Genomic DNA, 17,908 nt, shown 5'->3' with positions numbered 1-17,908 from the left:
AAAAAAGTGATTATTGTAACAAATAAAATAACTTCCCATAAATAACAGATTCTGTATTACATACATTAACGTATATGATCCCATTGGAAAGAAGACGTCTCTCCTGTACACAATTAGTTGTCAATTAGTAACACAATTAACCTTGTCGATTACAACAGAATGATATCAGTGTGATAGCCCTTTAATATTGCCTACCACTCTCAGTGAAGGTCACATTCACTATCATAGGTGATGTGATAACAGTTGCAGCATTTGAGCCCAGACGCACGATTCAGAATATCTTAACCAAAAAAAGTTAAACGTAAGAAAGTAGCAAGAAATGTTATCAAATTCATCATTACCGCCTAAAAAATAACTTTTCACAAACAAGTGTTAAGGTGGCCATACACTCTACAACCATCGCAAGACTTTAGTCTTGCGATGGTTGTAAAGGGATTAAAAAAACGTACGATCTGCCTATCTTGGACAGGCAGATCGCACTCTCGATCATCGCAAGCCCACCCCCCTGAGGGGCGGGCTTCCGATGACCGCAATGCTGAACGGGCAGTGTGCGCGTGCGCACACCGGCCCGTTCAGCATTTATCTTCTGAGCACCGTTCTAACCAGCCGAGAATCGTACGATTCCCGGCTGGTTTTCGAACATGCTGGTTCGACAGAAGACATGCGACCGTACAGTAGAAACGGTCGCACGTCTCCGTTCACAATAAATCACTGTCGTCATGTAAAGCACATGCCAGGAAGATTCACTTGCAGTGAATGTCAGATTCTATGCTTTATAATTATACCCCATTGTCTGTTGTCCACTGCAACAAGAGGTTTTCTTTAAAGCCAACCTCCAGGCAAATAGAAATTGAATGTAGCTCTTTGTTCATTGAAACATCATTTTATGTATATAATTGTAGTCTGTGTAAGTACCTGAATTTGTATCAGTCTCTTGGATCCCCTATACAGCAGGAGCTCAGACTGGGGAGGTAGAAGCAGCACAATGAGCCAATCAGTTGTACTGCACTGCTCATGTGCTAACAAAGTGCATGCGTAGAGAAAGAGAACCAGAGTGAGAGAGACAAGCTCATTAGTCTGCTGCTTCTCCTTTCACTGTCCAGTCACAGGATGGGGGAGGGACAAGACCTGTAGGTGTTGCTTAACTGCAGCAAAGAAAAATCAGGTCTCCTTTCCTACCAAACAGGGATGTGCTGTGTGGCAGAGTTGTATAATTCTAAGGACAGGGTGGGCAAAAATACAAACCCTCTGGCAGTTAAAAAAACAGCCCCTATATGCAATAATTTGTGTATTTAGATTTTTTCCTGGACTTTGTATCCCGATGACAGCACTGGGCAGGATGGAAGTGAAAATCCCCCAAACAGGGGACACAGGCAGGAAAAAAGACATGACATGAGTTGTAAACATTCAAGACTGGAAAACATTTTTTTTTAACTTTTCTACATATATTTTTCTACATTTTTAAAGATGATTAGTCAATGAAAGAAAGAACCAGACAGGTTGATAGGTGCTGAACAGATATGTATGAGCTTATTTATAAAGCAGTGAATGTGAGTCACCAAACAATGACTAAAGAGAAAAGATGGAGAAGCGAACAGTATTGTGAATGTGGGAAAGGATAGTCTACACAAAAATCTGCAGTATTCTCGAGCATGGTGAAGGAACTGTGGAAAGCACTTCCCTTCAGCTCCTAGTGGTAAATGGTGCCCCGCAACTGTAACGACAAGGAGAGCAAACAATCGTGCGCAGACCTAGTGCTTCAAAATGCACAAATAATAATGTAAAAAACAGTAATAAACTCAATAAAGTAAACGTTGAAGCAGTGCATCCAGGACCAAGAAGTTCAGCAGCTTTAGGTGAACCGCCGCCTATATAAACTACTTTGCCCCATTCTATCCCCCCAACCCCCGACTTTTTTTTGAATAATCAATTACGGCCTGCCTTCTGTCTGCATTCTCGCCTATGCAAGAATGACATGTCCTTGTTCCTGGAGTCTCCTGGGATGTGCATGCCACATATACCAGGAGGCTTCAGCTGAGGCAATACACATCGCTAGGAAGTTTGAAGGACAGACATGGAGCTGACCTGGCGCACATCAGAGAGCTGGCTGTCTGAACCAGAATGAGACAACTTGCTTCCAATGACGGAAGAAACCAAGATAGTGATAAGGGACCAGGGGTGCAGCAGCAGATCGCTGCAGGACAATGCTGGATTTTCTGGGTGTGCCTATTGGGGATAACCCAGCAAACCAGGTAAGAGGGTGAGGTTACTTTTTAAGAGCGCAAGTCGTGGCTAGAAGAAGAGTCATCACCCAGCTGCCTTTGTACTTCCTCTGAAAAGACCTGCTTAGCGTTGCTGAACTAGCAGTAGCAAAAGTTTCCTTTGCTATGGTTGCCACCTAGACATTCTCCCGAGGTACGTCTAAATGACTACAGATTCCGCTTATTCCCTACCACCGAGTGGAAGAAGGAAGTACCCAGACCGCCAGGTAATATGACTTACAGCCCCACCACTGGCCATGGCTTGTAGGCTTGAGTTTCTGAACCTTTTGGCCCTGGAAGCGCAGATTTAATGTTTACCTTTGTGAGTTTATTACTCTTTTCATACATTATTAAATGTGTCTTTTAATGCACTCGGTATGCGCTCCCTTGTTTGCTCTTCTCGTTCTTACCAAACATTCCCTGAAAAGTGAATCAATCATTGCAATCACATGCATCAGGAAGATACGCCTGGGATGAATGTCACAAAATACTTTAAAAACATATCCCTTTATATTTAATTTCACTTACATTCTTGTTTTGCTACCCAGAGCTCATGCAGTTTACCATCTTCAGTGTGCTGCTAGGAAAGGAGAGTTTGGGGGTAGTGCAAAAACATTATTAAAGTAAAAATAAAAGACTATTAGCCAAGGCAAGTTTTATCCTCCCTGACTGTGCCTAACCTGTATAAGCTTATGCAACAATTGAGCTTTAAATCATGAAAGCAGAAACTGAAAAGTGACCCAGTCCTACAAACTATTCTTATTTTTATTATTTGTGCAGAAGTGCCTTTTTACGGATACATTAACTGCTACCTGAAATCTACTCTCCCCGGTCGCCTCGCATGCCATTTTCCAAACACTTACCGAAAGTGACCTCCCCTAAGCCGCCCTTATCAAATAACTGGTAAGCCACAATGAACATAGCATCTGGGGCACACAACACTGACTCGAATGCCTGGAACTCCTGGAAGGAGATCAACCTGCGGATAACAAAATAAATACACTTTGTCAGAGAGGTAAGAGAAGGAGAAGCAGTGGAGGGCTCAAGTTAACAAAGTGGTACATTCTGTAAACATTTTCTGTACTGTTATCTAGCCGCCAATCTGTGCACTTGCTCGCCTTTTACTTAATGCATATTGTATCATGTTATCTTATGTCAGAGCCCACATGTGTTGATGGAGATTTAAACAGATGGCGTTCCCAGCATGGGAAGCAGAGAGGCAAATGTACTGCTCAGGTAACACAGTCTTGCCATTTCCGTTTTACATTTTGGTAGTAAGTCGATCTAATGGAATTGGATTGTAATGAAAAACCCTAAATGATTTCTGAGGTGGTTTCCAAAATTTTAACTGTTTCAAGTTATGTCAATCCCAAAGATTTACAGGCAGTAAGAAAAAACTTGAAAAATATACATTTGTCATATTATAAGCATGTGATAGGGCTACATGTGAGATAACACTCAGCAGCGGAATAAAAATTACTCCAGCATGAATAGTTGGGCTGCTACATACTGTATTCATATTTTTGCATCCATAGAAGTACTTTTGTGCATTGATAACAAGGGGCCCCTGTTCAAATAAACATTTTGGGTCCTCCTTTACGGCCACCATTGTTTTTTATTTTACAAGGCCCTATTTCTAACTGGAGAGAGGTGGCATCTGCATTTAATGTCATTAATTTCTGGTGTAGTTATCCATGTAAACAGACCCAATACTCTGCAGCCAACCCATTGTCTTCCTAACTAAGGTTGTTTCTAAGACTTTCAGATGATCATCAGAGCGATAAAGGGGCCTTTTCTATGCCAATCACATTTCCTCTTTGTGGCTTCATATATATTCCAAGATTTCCTTTGACCGGCAGTGCACTGAGGGAACATGGAGTTGGCTTTCCGGCCAATCAGGAAGACGGGCAGGGGGGTAATGACTTGCCGCCCGGCTTCCTGATTGGCCAAGTAGCATTGAGCTGGCCAAACAGCATGGAGCTGGCTTCCCTGCCAATCAGGAAGCCGGGTAATGACCCGCTTCCCGGCTTCCTGATTGGCCAGGAAGTCGGCTCCATGCTGATTAGCTGGGAAGCCGGCTTCCCGGCCAATGAGCATCGAGCCAGCCAAACAGCCGACCCCATGTTGATTGGCTGGGAAGCCGGCTTCCTGGCCAAACAGCATGGAGCCGACTTCCCGTGCAATCAAGAAGCCGTGCGGTGGGAAATGACATGAGGCCCGGCTTCCTGATTGCCCCGGATGCCGGCACCATGCTAGTGGAAGTACCAGTATCAGTACTCTGTATCGGCGAGTACCGAAAGATAAATATTGGTACTTGTGCTCGATACCGAAAAGCTGGTATTGGTGCATCCCTATCCACAGTCATGACTTCCAGAGGCAGATACATGATAGGATTTGTACTTTTACTGAAGCTGGAAGGCCGACGTTTGCTCACCCCTGCTCTAAATAGGCATGGACTTTTCAGCTGGGGTAGCTTTTGAAACAAACTAAAGAGTAAGATCTACCATCTACCATTTTGATGTAACTGAAGTTTAATGGTGTTCAGCTTCAAAAATTTGAAATCATGCTTAACATGGTACAAATGAGTAAAAGGAGATTTCCCTGAAAACAAATTAGGTAGTCTCGGATATGTTGTATTCTCTTCAGTCAACAGAGGAGATACTTAGCGTAACAATTTGTGCTTCTGTACAAATATTTTATTTACATATTTACAAAAGTGTAAGCATGAACGACTACAGGATCTACAAAATGCTAAGTTTATTCTTTATTTACATGCAAGTGAAAAAAACAAACACAAAACAACAGCAAGGAGAGCAAGATCTTCCTAAAAAAAGCCATGGCAGAGAACCTGAGCTGTATAAAGATTAATGCACTGCTCTACATACATAACATAAAATATCCACGAATACTGCTGATGATTATGACACTGTAACTTATTTGCTTTGAGAAATGGACACTTTTTTGTGATGAACTTTATATAGACACGGACACTATTATTTTTACATCTTTGTATATCCTGTATTTATTATTAGAGATTTTGGTACACCGATTAGTGGATTTCCAGCAATTTTGGTTTAGTTTGTTATATTTATTATTATTTGATGTTATGTATGTAGAACGGTGCATTTATCTTTATACATCTATATTATTAGAACGGCAGCTCATATTGTTTAGAGAATTTCATTAATTGATGGTTTTGGGCTGAGTGGGCATCGCTATTTATCCAAAGAGCACCGGAGCTGGCAGGTCAGGGCTATTTCTTGCTGGAGTACCCAAGAAAAGAACCCATTTGGGTCAATCAAAATATCAACATCTACCCATTATTTTATAATGAAGTAAAATAATAAAATTTGGAAAAACTTACACTACGGCCACACATGTGCACTTAACACAGCACTTAATAAGCGTATCTGTACTTACAGTTCTCCCTTAGTCCCTATGCAAAGTTCCACAAATACCTGTTGAGCCTGCCAGTGAAGTCTACTTAATTCAGCTTCCTGTGAAATAATGGCAACAATGCTGCACTACTCCTGAATTTAGAACAGAATTGTCACTCTCATGTAGGCTGTGCCTGCCTGCACTATAGGGGATGAACAAATGATGCAGGGGGCGTGGCTATCAGCATCGTCACTACCATGCCTGCAGCTTGTCATTCAGTACCTGCCCAGCCCTAGTCCTGCCCACTTCTTTCTATTTTGGCAGGACTGCATCTGTTGCTGAAACCCTCCCACTATGAGCTGCAGTGTCTGGGAGGAGGGGCGGGGTGAGACACAAATGAAGGAGGATTTGTCTCAGTCAGAGGAGGTAAAGTAAGTTTTTTGCTTACTTTATAAGGAATGTGCATCAAATAGTAGCTGCAATAAGTATTTTGTTCGGCTGTCATACAGAAGCTTTTAGTTGTACTTTAAATGTAAGTAGTAGAATTAGTCTCACCCATCTTTGGTCTGGTCAGCGACCCCTCCTAGTAGATCCACAGTCTTGGGATTGTGGTGAGCATCTGTGTGCAGTCTGAGGTATCTCTGCACAAAGTCAGGTGGTGTCATGTAATTTTCCCCATCTTTTTCAACGCTGGCATACTGAGAAAAGCACAAAAGGAAGGAATATGAGCATGCTAATGGACAGAAACACAACAAAGGATACATTACAAGCTCCGGCATCCCTATGTAGACATTAGGAAATGGAACACTGCAATAGAACATTTAGATATATTCATAATGCACTTTCCTAAAAAGAAAAGCATTGATAAAATAAATAAAACATCACTGATGGAATATGGATATGTACATATGTATATATATAAACATTTAATATATGTACATCCTACACTTAAGATACAACTGAAAATATTGTGAAATATAGTCTATCTGGTAAGACATTGTCACTTTTAAGGAATAAGGGTCCTGATGCATCAAGCTGCAATATTACTTCATTTTGTGCTACAGTGGCTTCTCAAGTCACATGGATCAAATTGCTCAAGTGGCCACCATGAAATACAGTAAGTGCAAATGCAGCTTTATCAGTCAGACCCAAGACATCTCAGGTAGCACTGCCTGTTGCCCATAGTAACCAGACCATCTTTTAGGGTTCATTCTGACTATAGTGCAGGTTACCTAGCCCGCACACTGCATGCAAACTGGGAGCACTGTTCTTTACTATTATAGGCAACAGTACAGGGCATAACCATAATCACCCTGTAATAGTGCAATTGTATTTCAAAAGTGAGCGCATTCACTGAACAGAAAAGCATTTGGAAATTCCAGTGGTTCAAATAATGTCTATTAATATGAGTGAAGTATATACAGAAGAGCTTTCAGAGTGGAGCAGTGTAAAGTAAGGGATGTACTGAACAGTGTACAGAATGGGGAAGTCTGTAGTATGTCAAGTACAGCACAGTGTACAGAGAGGGAACCCACCATTTACCCAAATACACTCAGCACACCCTACCATTCACTCCTGTACACTCAGCACATATACCTCTCACATTTTATATCTTTCTCAGAACTACCAGCAGTAGATTAGCAATGGACATCTGTGATACACACACACACACACTTAAAAAAGAAGAAGGAGATTAGGTTGACAGACATGAGGTTTAGCCCTCATTCACACGAAACATTTTGTAGCGCTTTTCTGACCCCAAAAAAATTGCCATTGATTTCTATGGCCATGTTCACATCTGAGCGTTTTGTCACTTTTAGCAAAACACCTGTCGCTGGAAAAAAGTACACAAGCTTTTATCTGCACTTCTTGGCCCCATAGACTTCAATGGAAAGGCTTACAAATGTATGTTTGCTATGTTTTTGCACATTAAATACAAATGTGCACAAAAGGAGCAAAAACATACTACACAAAACATGCATATTTGATGTCGCTCAGGTGTGAATGAGGACTTACGGTTAGGCCTATGACACACTAGTGATTGTGTTGCTAGACCCAACTAGCCAATGCCATGATACCTATATCCTTTTTCTACGACGTTGCATCCTTACTGACCAAACAAGTGGGCTCATAGAAACAGGTAAGTGGATCCTGTCACTGGAGAGTTGCCATAGTGACAGGATCTTCAATGTGAAATACACCTTTAGTTTGCAGGGAAAAATGTTATAATGTAAAAAAAAAAAAAAAAAAACAGTATGTCAGTTTTAGGCTTGGTCATTGCTGGCACGGAAATGTTGGCACAGAAAACCTATAGCACATGTGGTAAATACTTATCACACCTGAATAAAAACTACAGGCAATTGGCAAAATAAACAGTAACACATATCTGGGAATGGTCTTATCCATGAAATACTGGGTAATTCTACTGTCTAAGCATCCCTATCAAAACACATCCAAGTCCTCAACCTTCAATGTAGCAGAAGCAGGGCTTGGATAAGTGCAAGCCCAGCTTGCTGACTTGTCAATTAAAGATTAGCAGAAGAGTGATGAGTCATTCCTCCGCTTCCCCCTCCCCCTATAGTGCACATGTGCACCATAGCAAAGCCTGACTGGCTCCCAGTTTGAGTGCATCAAGAAAAATTTGACTGCCATCAAGAAAAATTTAGATACTCTTCCATGTTGCATTTAAACATGCACTGAATCTTTTTTTAAGAATACATTACTGCATTTATTGGTGTTTTTAATGTCATTTATTAACGATTACTCTCATCAGAACCACTAAACCGCAACTTAAAGAAGATAAAAACCCAACCACTCGCTCCCTAGACATCTCATTAATGCCGCAAGTACAATCATTCCTCGTTACTGGAGGCAAGAACATATGCCCACGGTAAAGGAATGGCTAACACAAGTCGAGCATGTGTATGAAACGGAAGAGCTGCTTACAACTAAACAGGACGCAGAAACAAATAAAACGTATTTGAAACAAAACAAAAAAACCCAACCACTAATTCTAATAAGTTTTACCATGTCATTTTAAACATTGTATTTCATGAAATAAAAAGGCAATGGCTTATTATATAAACACCACGCAAAACTAAAATGTAATCCAATTAGGATTTATATCCACATAAAAAAATAAAGCTAACTCTTACCCTGAACACAAGGCCTAAATCCAACCTAAAACTGATAGTAGTGCAGCAATAATATAATATAAAATCATGGCAGTATATACTATCATGGCAATAAGAGAATGTTGTGATAAAACTTGGGAGACTTTTTTTTTTTTTTTACAATAAAAACACAATTATTGGTGCTGAAACACAGATTCATCAAAATCTGTGAGCCTTAAAATGATGTGTCATAAGAAGAGTCTCTAGCCATTTAGAAGGAATTGGCACTGGACAAACTATCAAGTGTGATTTAGCTCCATTCACTGTTGCATGTAGTCGGTTAATTCTGAATATGCTCACTATAAGTAATAAAACATGTGCTGAATATAACAGACTGTAACCTACTGCCAGAATTACCCTCCCGAGGATCATTGTGTCACTGACAGGACTTGTTATGCTGCCAGTAAGTGTGATTGAGGTTTTTTTTTAAATATCGATGTGGCTGGTCGGTGCTGATCACTTTCTGCCAGTTCTCTACACTGTCCTACAATGAGGAGTGTCCTCTGTGGGAACGGCAGGAATATAGATGCTGCGAGGTTTGCGTCTCTTAACTTTCTGTCAAAACAAAAGGAACATGTGCTATGCTGTGCCAATGTTCTGACGTAGACTGCACATTCCTAAAGCACAAACGCTGTTAGGGCAAATCAGGTCAGATGTGATATTGATAAGGCAGAGCGAGTCCAGAGACAGGCAACAAAAATGTTACAAATGATCAGGAGAGACTGGAAGAACTTCACTTTCAGAGCCTGGGCACTTATTGCATCTGCTCCCCTTCCCTGACCTCATAGAGCCCTCCCTCCTGCTCCACAATTACATACTTACTGAGATCTGGCACCTGGGGCCTCCCGCGTTTTACATCCTGTGCAAAATTTCTGTTGGCTGCATCTGCTCAGCAGAGCCCGACAGAAGTCTATGGGGCATGTCTTCCTGTGGTAAAGCAAAACAAGAGGCGCCTTGGCGCGGCAGTGCGGCTTACACATCCTTTGCAGAAGACGTGTATCCAAACCTCTGTCATTGTCCTTAGTGGTGAGACAAGTTGTTTTACATGCTGGTTTGAGAGTGTGCCATGATGCCTTTCTACTGTTCTTATGTCTTCCTGTGGGTCCCAGCGCTGTATGTTAGTGTGTCTTGTATTGCCTACTACTAGAACTGTCACTTTTAAGTTTGCTGAGCATACAATGTGTGCACTCCACTCAGGACCCTGCAGCGCAGTACAATGTGCAGTGACCTGCGGTCCACCTTACTATGGAGGAAAAAAATTGTTACCAGACTCATGTAAGTCTACGGGGAATTGAATGTAAATGGACATGTGTCTGTTTACATCAGAATACCTCCAATCCGGCAAAGTCAGGTCCATCGAAACTGAACTCTGATCCGTTTTTTTATCTAGACTTGGCCAGAGCCGGGGGTAACCAGATGTAAATGGATGCATGTCTGTTTAGATCTGGCTGCCCATAGACTAACACCGGGCTTACAATCAGGTCCGCCTAAAAAAAAAAAAAATTAGCAGGAGGACCTGATCGGAATGTCCCTGTGAAAGGGGCATAAAGCTGGCCATACACTATTAATATTTCTTTTTTATGAACCGGCTAAAATTCACACAATGGATGCTATTTGCAACACCCTTTCGGCCGGCATCCCGCGATCAGCTGATCGAAGGAGCTGGTTGGAAAATGAACAGCTCATTGGCTGCCGGCTGTTTGGGTATTTTGACAGTGTCCGGCAGCAGAAGATTCCTCCATCAATGCTCGTAAGCATTGATGGAGGAATCTGTTATATTTTCTACTTTCAGCCCGCAGGTAGAACGAAGAAAATATTACAGTGTATGGGCAGCTTAAGAGTTTCTGTCAGTAAAATCGTAATTTCAAAACAATATGGTAGAAAGATATATAAGCAACTGAAGTGAGATGCAGAAAATTACCAGTCACGTCACGTTTTTCATTGCTCATTTGCATCATAATAGCAAATAAGGTTTGTTGTGTATTACATATTATTTAGAAGCACAAATTTCCCAACATGTACCCAGGAACACATGTCATAATGGTCATCACATGAAAGCACTTTTTGTTGTTACAAATTCTGTTTTCATTAAAATGCACAGAAGTCATAAGACTTGTTGAAAACCAAGAACGCGCATAATGAAATCTTGATAATGCTACCATATTCTAAAATTGTAAAACAACTTATATTTCAAGAGGTCACAGACTTTCAATTTTAAGGCAGTAACAATCCGATCTGTGTTTATGTAAAGTTCACTGTAAACCTTGACATAAATAATTCATATCTAGGAGGCCAGAGACTCTCTGCCACTTCTCAGAACTAGATATTTGTAAGATCACAGCAATGGGGCTCTGTTGCTGCCATCGCCGGTTGCTGCGAATGAAATCCTCAAAGTTTAGACTGTTCTCAGTATACTCACAATGCACAGGGGAAACTCAAGTTACACGCTAATTTCAAAACAAATATTTTGCCTCTCGTTTTACAAGGCAACATGAAAGTGACAGGATCAATGTCAAAAGGGTTTTGTATTCTATCACAGAATATGTTTAAACAATATCAGGAATTGTGTGAAATGCTAAACGGCCAACAGATTATTACAACAAAATAAACATTAACAAGACGAGAAATGATATGACAGATCTAGTGCCCGTTGACTCCTTTGCATTTTGCGCATACTCTAATGCAGCCTTTCTCAACCTTTTCTAGTCACAGCACTCTTTAAAAGGTATCAAATAGTATACACAACTTAGGGGCTTTTATGGTTTGGCTCCACCACAGAAAGGAAGACACCCCCCTCCCTCGGCCATCCATATACAGAGTGGTAACACTGGTTGGATTTGAGTTTTGGACCTATTGCCCCCTATGGTCCTTCCTCGAAAGCAGGCGCTAACTTGACTTTATCCAGAGGCGTAAGCTTGTCCCGGAATAAACACCACCCTCCTGAAGAAGCAACTATTGTGAAACGTGTTGAGGGGCATTAAGCCACAATGGCGCTACTTATCTTCTGAAATTTGAGTAAGCATAACCTAGCAAGAATTAAACACTACATTATAGAAGCGCCACATTCTCTCTCTCTTTTTTTTAGAGATTCTATGGTTTAATTAAGGAGGTGGTTTTCATGTAACCAGGACATTTTGAAGGCATGTACTAATGAATTGGTCTGTTTTATGACTTTAGTCAACATGCATCTTACTATGTACATTAAAAGACCCCCATGTTGTATATGTCATTTGAGCTCTTGGTTTGTAAAGGGTGTGGACCATTGCTAAATATAACTCTTTAAAAGTATGCACAATCTCAAGGCACCTCAGTCTTAGATTTTAAGGGGACAACCCCACACAAAAAAGTGGGTTCCCCCTTCAGCTCAGGAGCCCGCTTCACATCAGAGCCCCCCCTCTTTCACTCCAGGAGCCACCCTTTCACATTAGAGTTCCCTTTCACATCAGAGTCCTGCCATCACATCAGAAACCCCAGAGGGCAGGAAGCAGAGCAAGCCTGCATGGTGGCGAATGTCTGTCCTTTTCCAAATGAATCCCCCTCCCTGGATTTGCATCATTCATTTTCATGGCTCTGGCAGCCAGCCCGCATGCACCGTGAAAGGGCATGACGCTGTGTGAAAATGTTGAGGCATCCCTGGGGAAGCCAGAAGGCCCCCTGGGTGAGAAAGGTTGCGCTAAAGTTTGCGCTAATGAACCTTCAACTGCACTTAAACTTACTCTGCACTTTGTGAATCCCTTAAATCAAGTTCCAAAAGCACCCTATAACCTGGGGAACACAAATAAGCAAGTAAGGGATACCTATCAGAAGTCAATTCTTAATGTAGTCCCCAGGCTCTCCTATGTCATATGATTCATCAATGTGCTAAACATCCTCACTAACCAATCTAAACTAATGGGTGGTGGGTCAAAGCACTAAATTTACTAGAAGTCTAGAGCACCCCAGGTTTTGGATGTCCTGGAATCAAAACTGAATGACTTGAATTTTCATCCTGGCATCATTCTTGTACAGCTGAATCTATTTGACAATTCCCTAGAAAACTGAAATCCCTGTTTTCTGAATGACTCTGAAGCTCAGTATGTCAGAATGCAAGCCAGTCCTGGCAAAGATTTGTGGGAGGTGGAGCAGGCCTGGATAGTTCTGTCTTAATATACTTCAAAACCGAACTCCGTGGAAATGTTAAAGCTACCTTTGCAGTGGGACTCCCCCTGCACTGCAAGGGTTAAATGCTAATTTTTGTTTAGGGTAGTATTAAAAAGCGGTTTTACTTACCTTATTCTTTGCTTCTCTGTCAACTGGTGCTCTCTGCTTCCCTTTAACGCCCTGGGTTGTGAGCAGGCCCTCAACACCCTCACTTACAATGCAGGACTGCTGGTACATATCATGTACGATTACTTGCGTGCAGCCACAGACAGATGCGGCCGCTATCAGCCTGTTATTAACTTTAACGGATACAGTGGATGAACATGTACAGATCCCTATGAGATCCCTTCACCTAGAATCTGTACATTCTTGCTGCGGGAATACCCAGCATCAGCTTTGATCGCCGCATGCATGAGGCCTAATGCATTAAAAATCGCGCAGCACACCTTATGAAAATTCATCAATGTACCTTTTTTAAAGTTCTATATTTTCACAGAAGTTAGTTATCTTCACCGCAGTCCAATGAGATTTGAAGATGACAGTCACATGGCTGAAAACAAAGATACTTAAATCAAGCAGGCCACATACCTATACACGACATCAACTTATATAACTACACACAATAATTTTCTGCCCGGCTTTGTCGAATCAGCCGCCAGTTCATAGGAACTGCCCGAAATTCTAACAGTGTACGGCCAGCTTTAAACTTTAAAATGAAGTATGAAGTCTCCAGACCCACTCCCACCCCTGCAAGCGAAGGTCAGTGGGGACAGGTCAACTAGGACCTAGGTATCTCATATCCTGTGTATAAATAAAGCTACACATAGAGAGCAAATGGATTCATCTTACTGTGTGTGTACAGGGGGTGACAATGACAGAAATGTAATCACACAGACGTTAAGTTGAGGGGAAACCCGAGACAAGCCAATCCGAAAAAATGTTGTTTTACTAAAACACGTGTTTTCTGTCTTCTTCATTTTCACATGCAGGTTTGGCATGATGACAAGCCAAAATGTATTTTAATACAGAACTCCAGCTCTATAAGGACAAAGCGTGCCAGTAAGAGGAAGGCAAGTCTCCTCCATACAGAACTCCTTCAGGAAGGAGAGCCAAATTTAGGCCCGGAATGTGTGGCCTTTATGAGCCTGAAGACGAAATGTCCTACACAGTAACTGATGTGACCTTCTTACCAGCCTGTTCCTCAATCCTGTTTTGTTATGCCAGAATTGTTAATTCGCTTGCACATATGTACTAAACAATTTAATTTAAAAAGGTGACTACTAGCTATAGAAGAAATCATGAAAATCTTTTATTGTGCTACACCGAGCAATACAAATTCACACAGCACTGTATGTCAAATACATTGCAACAAAACACTGACTGAAAGGAATATTCCCATTTTAAATCCTTACTACTAAACTGTGTAAAATTTCACGCCAGATGTATGAATTGGCGCTGCAAACTTTTGTTAGCAGCAACACGGGTTGATATATATATATATTTTTTTTTTCACCTTCAATAATCTCAATTGTTTTATAATACAAATGAGAAGGGACTTATTCCATACTTTACTCAGGAATGTTTATGTTATTGCTCCTAGACCGCTGCATGAGTCGCATTAAAATAACCACATCAGACCCAAACTGCGAGTCCCTAGGGAATTCTTTTTTTTTTTAAAAGCCATACTTGCAAAACCTATGCCAAATAAACTAAATTACTCTCAATGCAAACCTGAACTGGTGATTTTGTTTTGTAATCTGTACTCTTAAGCTGAAAAAGTGCAACAGATTCCTCAATCTATGCTAATTTGTGTGGATGGAGGAAACTCTCACTGGGCCAAGCTTCAGTATCTTCTAGTCAGCCTCGCTGGCTCCCAAAACACCTGAACAATATGATTGGATGCAGGCATCGTTGGTGTTTTGAGAGCCATTGTTTAAAATAGTAATTGAGCTTCTTTTGTGGTGCTCATCAGCTCGTTTTGCTCCATAGACTGCAATGGAAACATGCCGATCAGCACATTTTTGCGCTTCTTCGCACTTGTTTTAGTGCATTTTTGCTGCTGAAACTGCTTTTTATTGGACAACTGAAAAGAGCCTTAAAACGCTATTACATATGAACGCCTGCAAAATGCACTGAAACACTCATAAAAAAAGCAAAGAAAGCACTAAAACGCTGTAGCCCTGGTGTGAATGGGGCCTTAAAGTGTACATTTTAATGTGTATTTGTGACCCCTGTGCCTGTAATCCTGGGCAACAAAAAGTGATAGATTTGCAAAAATCTGCAACAGATTTACCGCTGGAGATGATTTTCACTTAAAAACAGACGCATAATTAGGAAGTGGTCAGGGGCGGAATTTATTCTGTTCCAGTGCTACTTTACCAGCTGTATAAAACTGTCTACAAATAACAAATCTGCCTCGAATCTGCCCCAATGCTCCTATTACTGAAATGCCTAGCTGTGTGACAGAATTGATAAACGTTCCCCACAGTGTTTTAGCAAACTAAATTTAATTCATTTGGAAGGGTTAACATTTTAAAAGCTTGATTGTTAAAAATGCAAAATAAAATATATAATCTGATTATAAAAGAAAAATTAAAAAGAAAACAAGACAAAAAACGTAGTAATGTAAAAAAACGACTACAAGCACTTAATCCTACACTGACCCTTTGAAAATCAAAGACAGCATTGTGCTGCAGATTACACAATTGCCAACATCACTTTGTCAGCCTTGAACCATTTGTAATGAAACAGAGCACTCGGTTTTCCGCACGCAGTTATTGTTAAGTGTTTCTCTTTAGAACACCCTGTAACTAAACTTAGAACAGAGTCATTAACCTTTGCCAGGTGCTGACCTCAAAGCCCTGTGACCTACCGCACTGTGAATAGGATACTGGGCCTTTCCCACTATAGACATTTTTATGTCATTGAACAAGGACACACTTTAAAAATGGGATAGAGGGGCTACACGTGATCAAGGTTTTGACAAAATATTGTCACTTGTCTTGTTAAAACTTAATACCCTCTATAAGGGAATGTAGCCATCATATGCATCCATTCAATATTTGCTCTGTCAACACATTCGGAAAGAGTAGATTAGTCATGGAACAGGCTCAAAGCAGTTTATTCACACAATGTAAATTTAAAGATCAGGGATATGCTGGCTAGTGCTGGTGTATACCAGAGGTGGACATATTATCATGGAATTCAGGAGTCAGTATGCCCAATGCAGGAGCCAGCAGGGTTTTTTTTGGTAGAAGCCAGCTCCATTGTCCACAACTAGAGAACAAGCTCAGAAGTTAGGTGCCAGCTAAGGCGTCAGCTTCAGACTTGAAGCTGACAGCATTTTCTTCCATAATGGCAGGTGAGGTACAGCCTCCCTCAGACCATGTAGTCAGGGCTGTAGCTACCATGGGGCGAGTGAGGCACTCTCCTCAGGCGCAGTTGAGAGGGGGCGCAGCCAGGGCCGGCCTGACTGTGCCCCGGGTTCCATGGCAAAAGGGGTACCAGGCAGCCAACGCAGCCAAGACTCGGCAGGGAGAAGAGGAGCGGCACAGGCTCCAGCTTCTCCTCGGATCCCCGCTGCTTTTCCCCTCCTGGAGGAGGAGCGCATGACGTCACGTGTGCGGCGTTGGGTGACATCACACTTCTGTTGGGGGGGGTACAATTTTCTGTTCTTGCCTCGGGTGCAAAAGGAGCTAGCTACTGCTCTGCATGTAGTCCTAAAATAAATGAACTTACCACAAAATGTGGACATTTTCACATACATGCACCCCAGGTTTGTTCCATACAGTTCTCAAAATCAAAAGCTGTAAACACAATAAAAAACACTGTAAAGCTGCCCTGTAATGCTAGCAGTGACCAGCTTTTGTGGTCACTGCTCTGACCTGTTTACTCCTTCCTATTCTACCTTACTACTGGAAAGAGAAGCTGCACATCACTGTGGTGTGCCAAAAGTAAGGCAGGAGAAGCAGATGGGGCCAGGTCAGAGACAAAAGGAGGCAACCAGTAAGGCAGGAGAAGAAGGGGCCAGGCCAGAGCAACAAACCGGAGGAAAAGTAAGGCAGGAGATGTAGAAGTGGGCAGGCCAGAGACAAAAGATGGACAAGCGTAAGGCAGGAGAAGCAGAAGGGGCCAGGTCAGAGGCAAAAGAGGTTAACTGCAGTATAGAGGGGTCCAGGTTTCAGGTGTACCCAGACTCAATACAGGCAAAAAAAACTGGCATGCAGGTTCCATTTTTTTGTGGTGAATGTCTTTTTATATACTTTTTTTTTTTTTTACACTGAACCATATATTCACTGTAAAGGAAAACTATCATGGGAGAAATATATGGGTTTCCTTTGCACACCAGTTTTTGAAAACGCTAGTTGACTGACTTAATGCTTTCTAAGTCACTGGCTCAGAACATGCTTGCAACTAGAGAAGTAAGAAAACCTGATCAGCATACTTGTTGCAGGTCAATTACAATGGAATGGCAGCCTCTGTATTTCCCTCATGACGGATTTGCTTTAAGGAAATGTCACACATAGCTTTATGTCAATATTTTGAGTGAAGATCCAATTTAGAGCTAAACTCTTTAGATAAGAAAAAAACTAAACACAAGCAAATACAGTTATTTATTGCAAGTAAATTTTTGTAACACACCTACTATAATATTTAAATTTGTCTTAATTTTAATCTCTTGCAACCCCCTGCTCAGCAGCACACAGGCTGGGAGAGGGAGACGCAATGCCAAAAGCCAATCAGGCTCTGCTCCTTCGCTGGTCCATCAGTAGGTTGGGGATGTGTTCTTGAACAAGCTCTGCTACTGCAATAGAAGTAAAGGAACTGTCTATATTGTACGGCTGGAGTGTCTGGGTCAAAACAGGTCCCTAAACAAAATGATAAATCCCTTGCAACTGAAAACAGTTTCCATAAATGAGTTGTTTGAGTTCTGAGGTACAATTGATGGAGGTGCCC

At 41.5% G+C, this 17,908-nt stretch overlaps 1 protein-coding gene across 1 annotated transcript in view; it reads right to left on the bottom strand.

Annotated features, from left to right (window-relative positions):
• SLC25A12 (solute carrier family 25 member 12) overlaps nt 1–17,908 on the bottom strand; it is a 104,268-nt gene that overhangs the window by 75,716 nt on the left and 10,644 nt on the right. Inside the window, exons 3-4 of the mRNA XM_018572574.1 lie at nt 6,195–6,337; nt 3,125–3,240 (exon numbers count right to left, since the gene is read on the bottom strand). Of these exons, the coding sequence (XP_018428076.1) occupies nt 3,125–3,240; nt 6,195–6,337 (259 nt within the window). The remainder of the gene's footprint in view (nt 1–3,124; nt 3,241–6,194; nt 6,338–17,908) is intronic.

This window comes from Nanorana parkeri, unplaced genomic scaffold, assembly GCF_000935625.1.
Source record: "Nanorana parkeri isolate BGI_ZX_2015 unplaced genomic scaffold, ASM93562v1 scaffold44, whole genome shotgun sequence".
NCBI classification, from domain to species: domain Eukaryota; kingdom Metazoa; phylum Chordata; class Amphibia; order Anura; family Dicroglossidae; genus Nanorana; species Nanorana parkeri.
The sequence above is the reverse complement of the archived record's forward strand: the minus strand, read 5'-3'. Positions and strand labels throughout refer to the sequence as shown.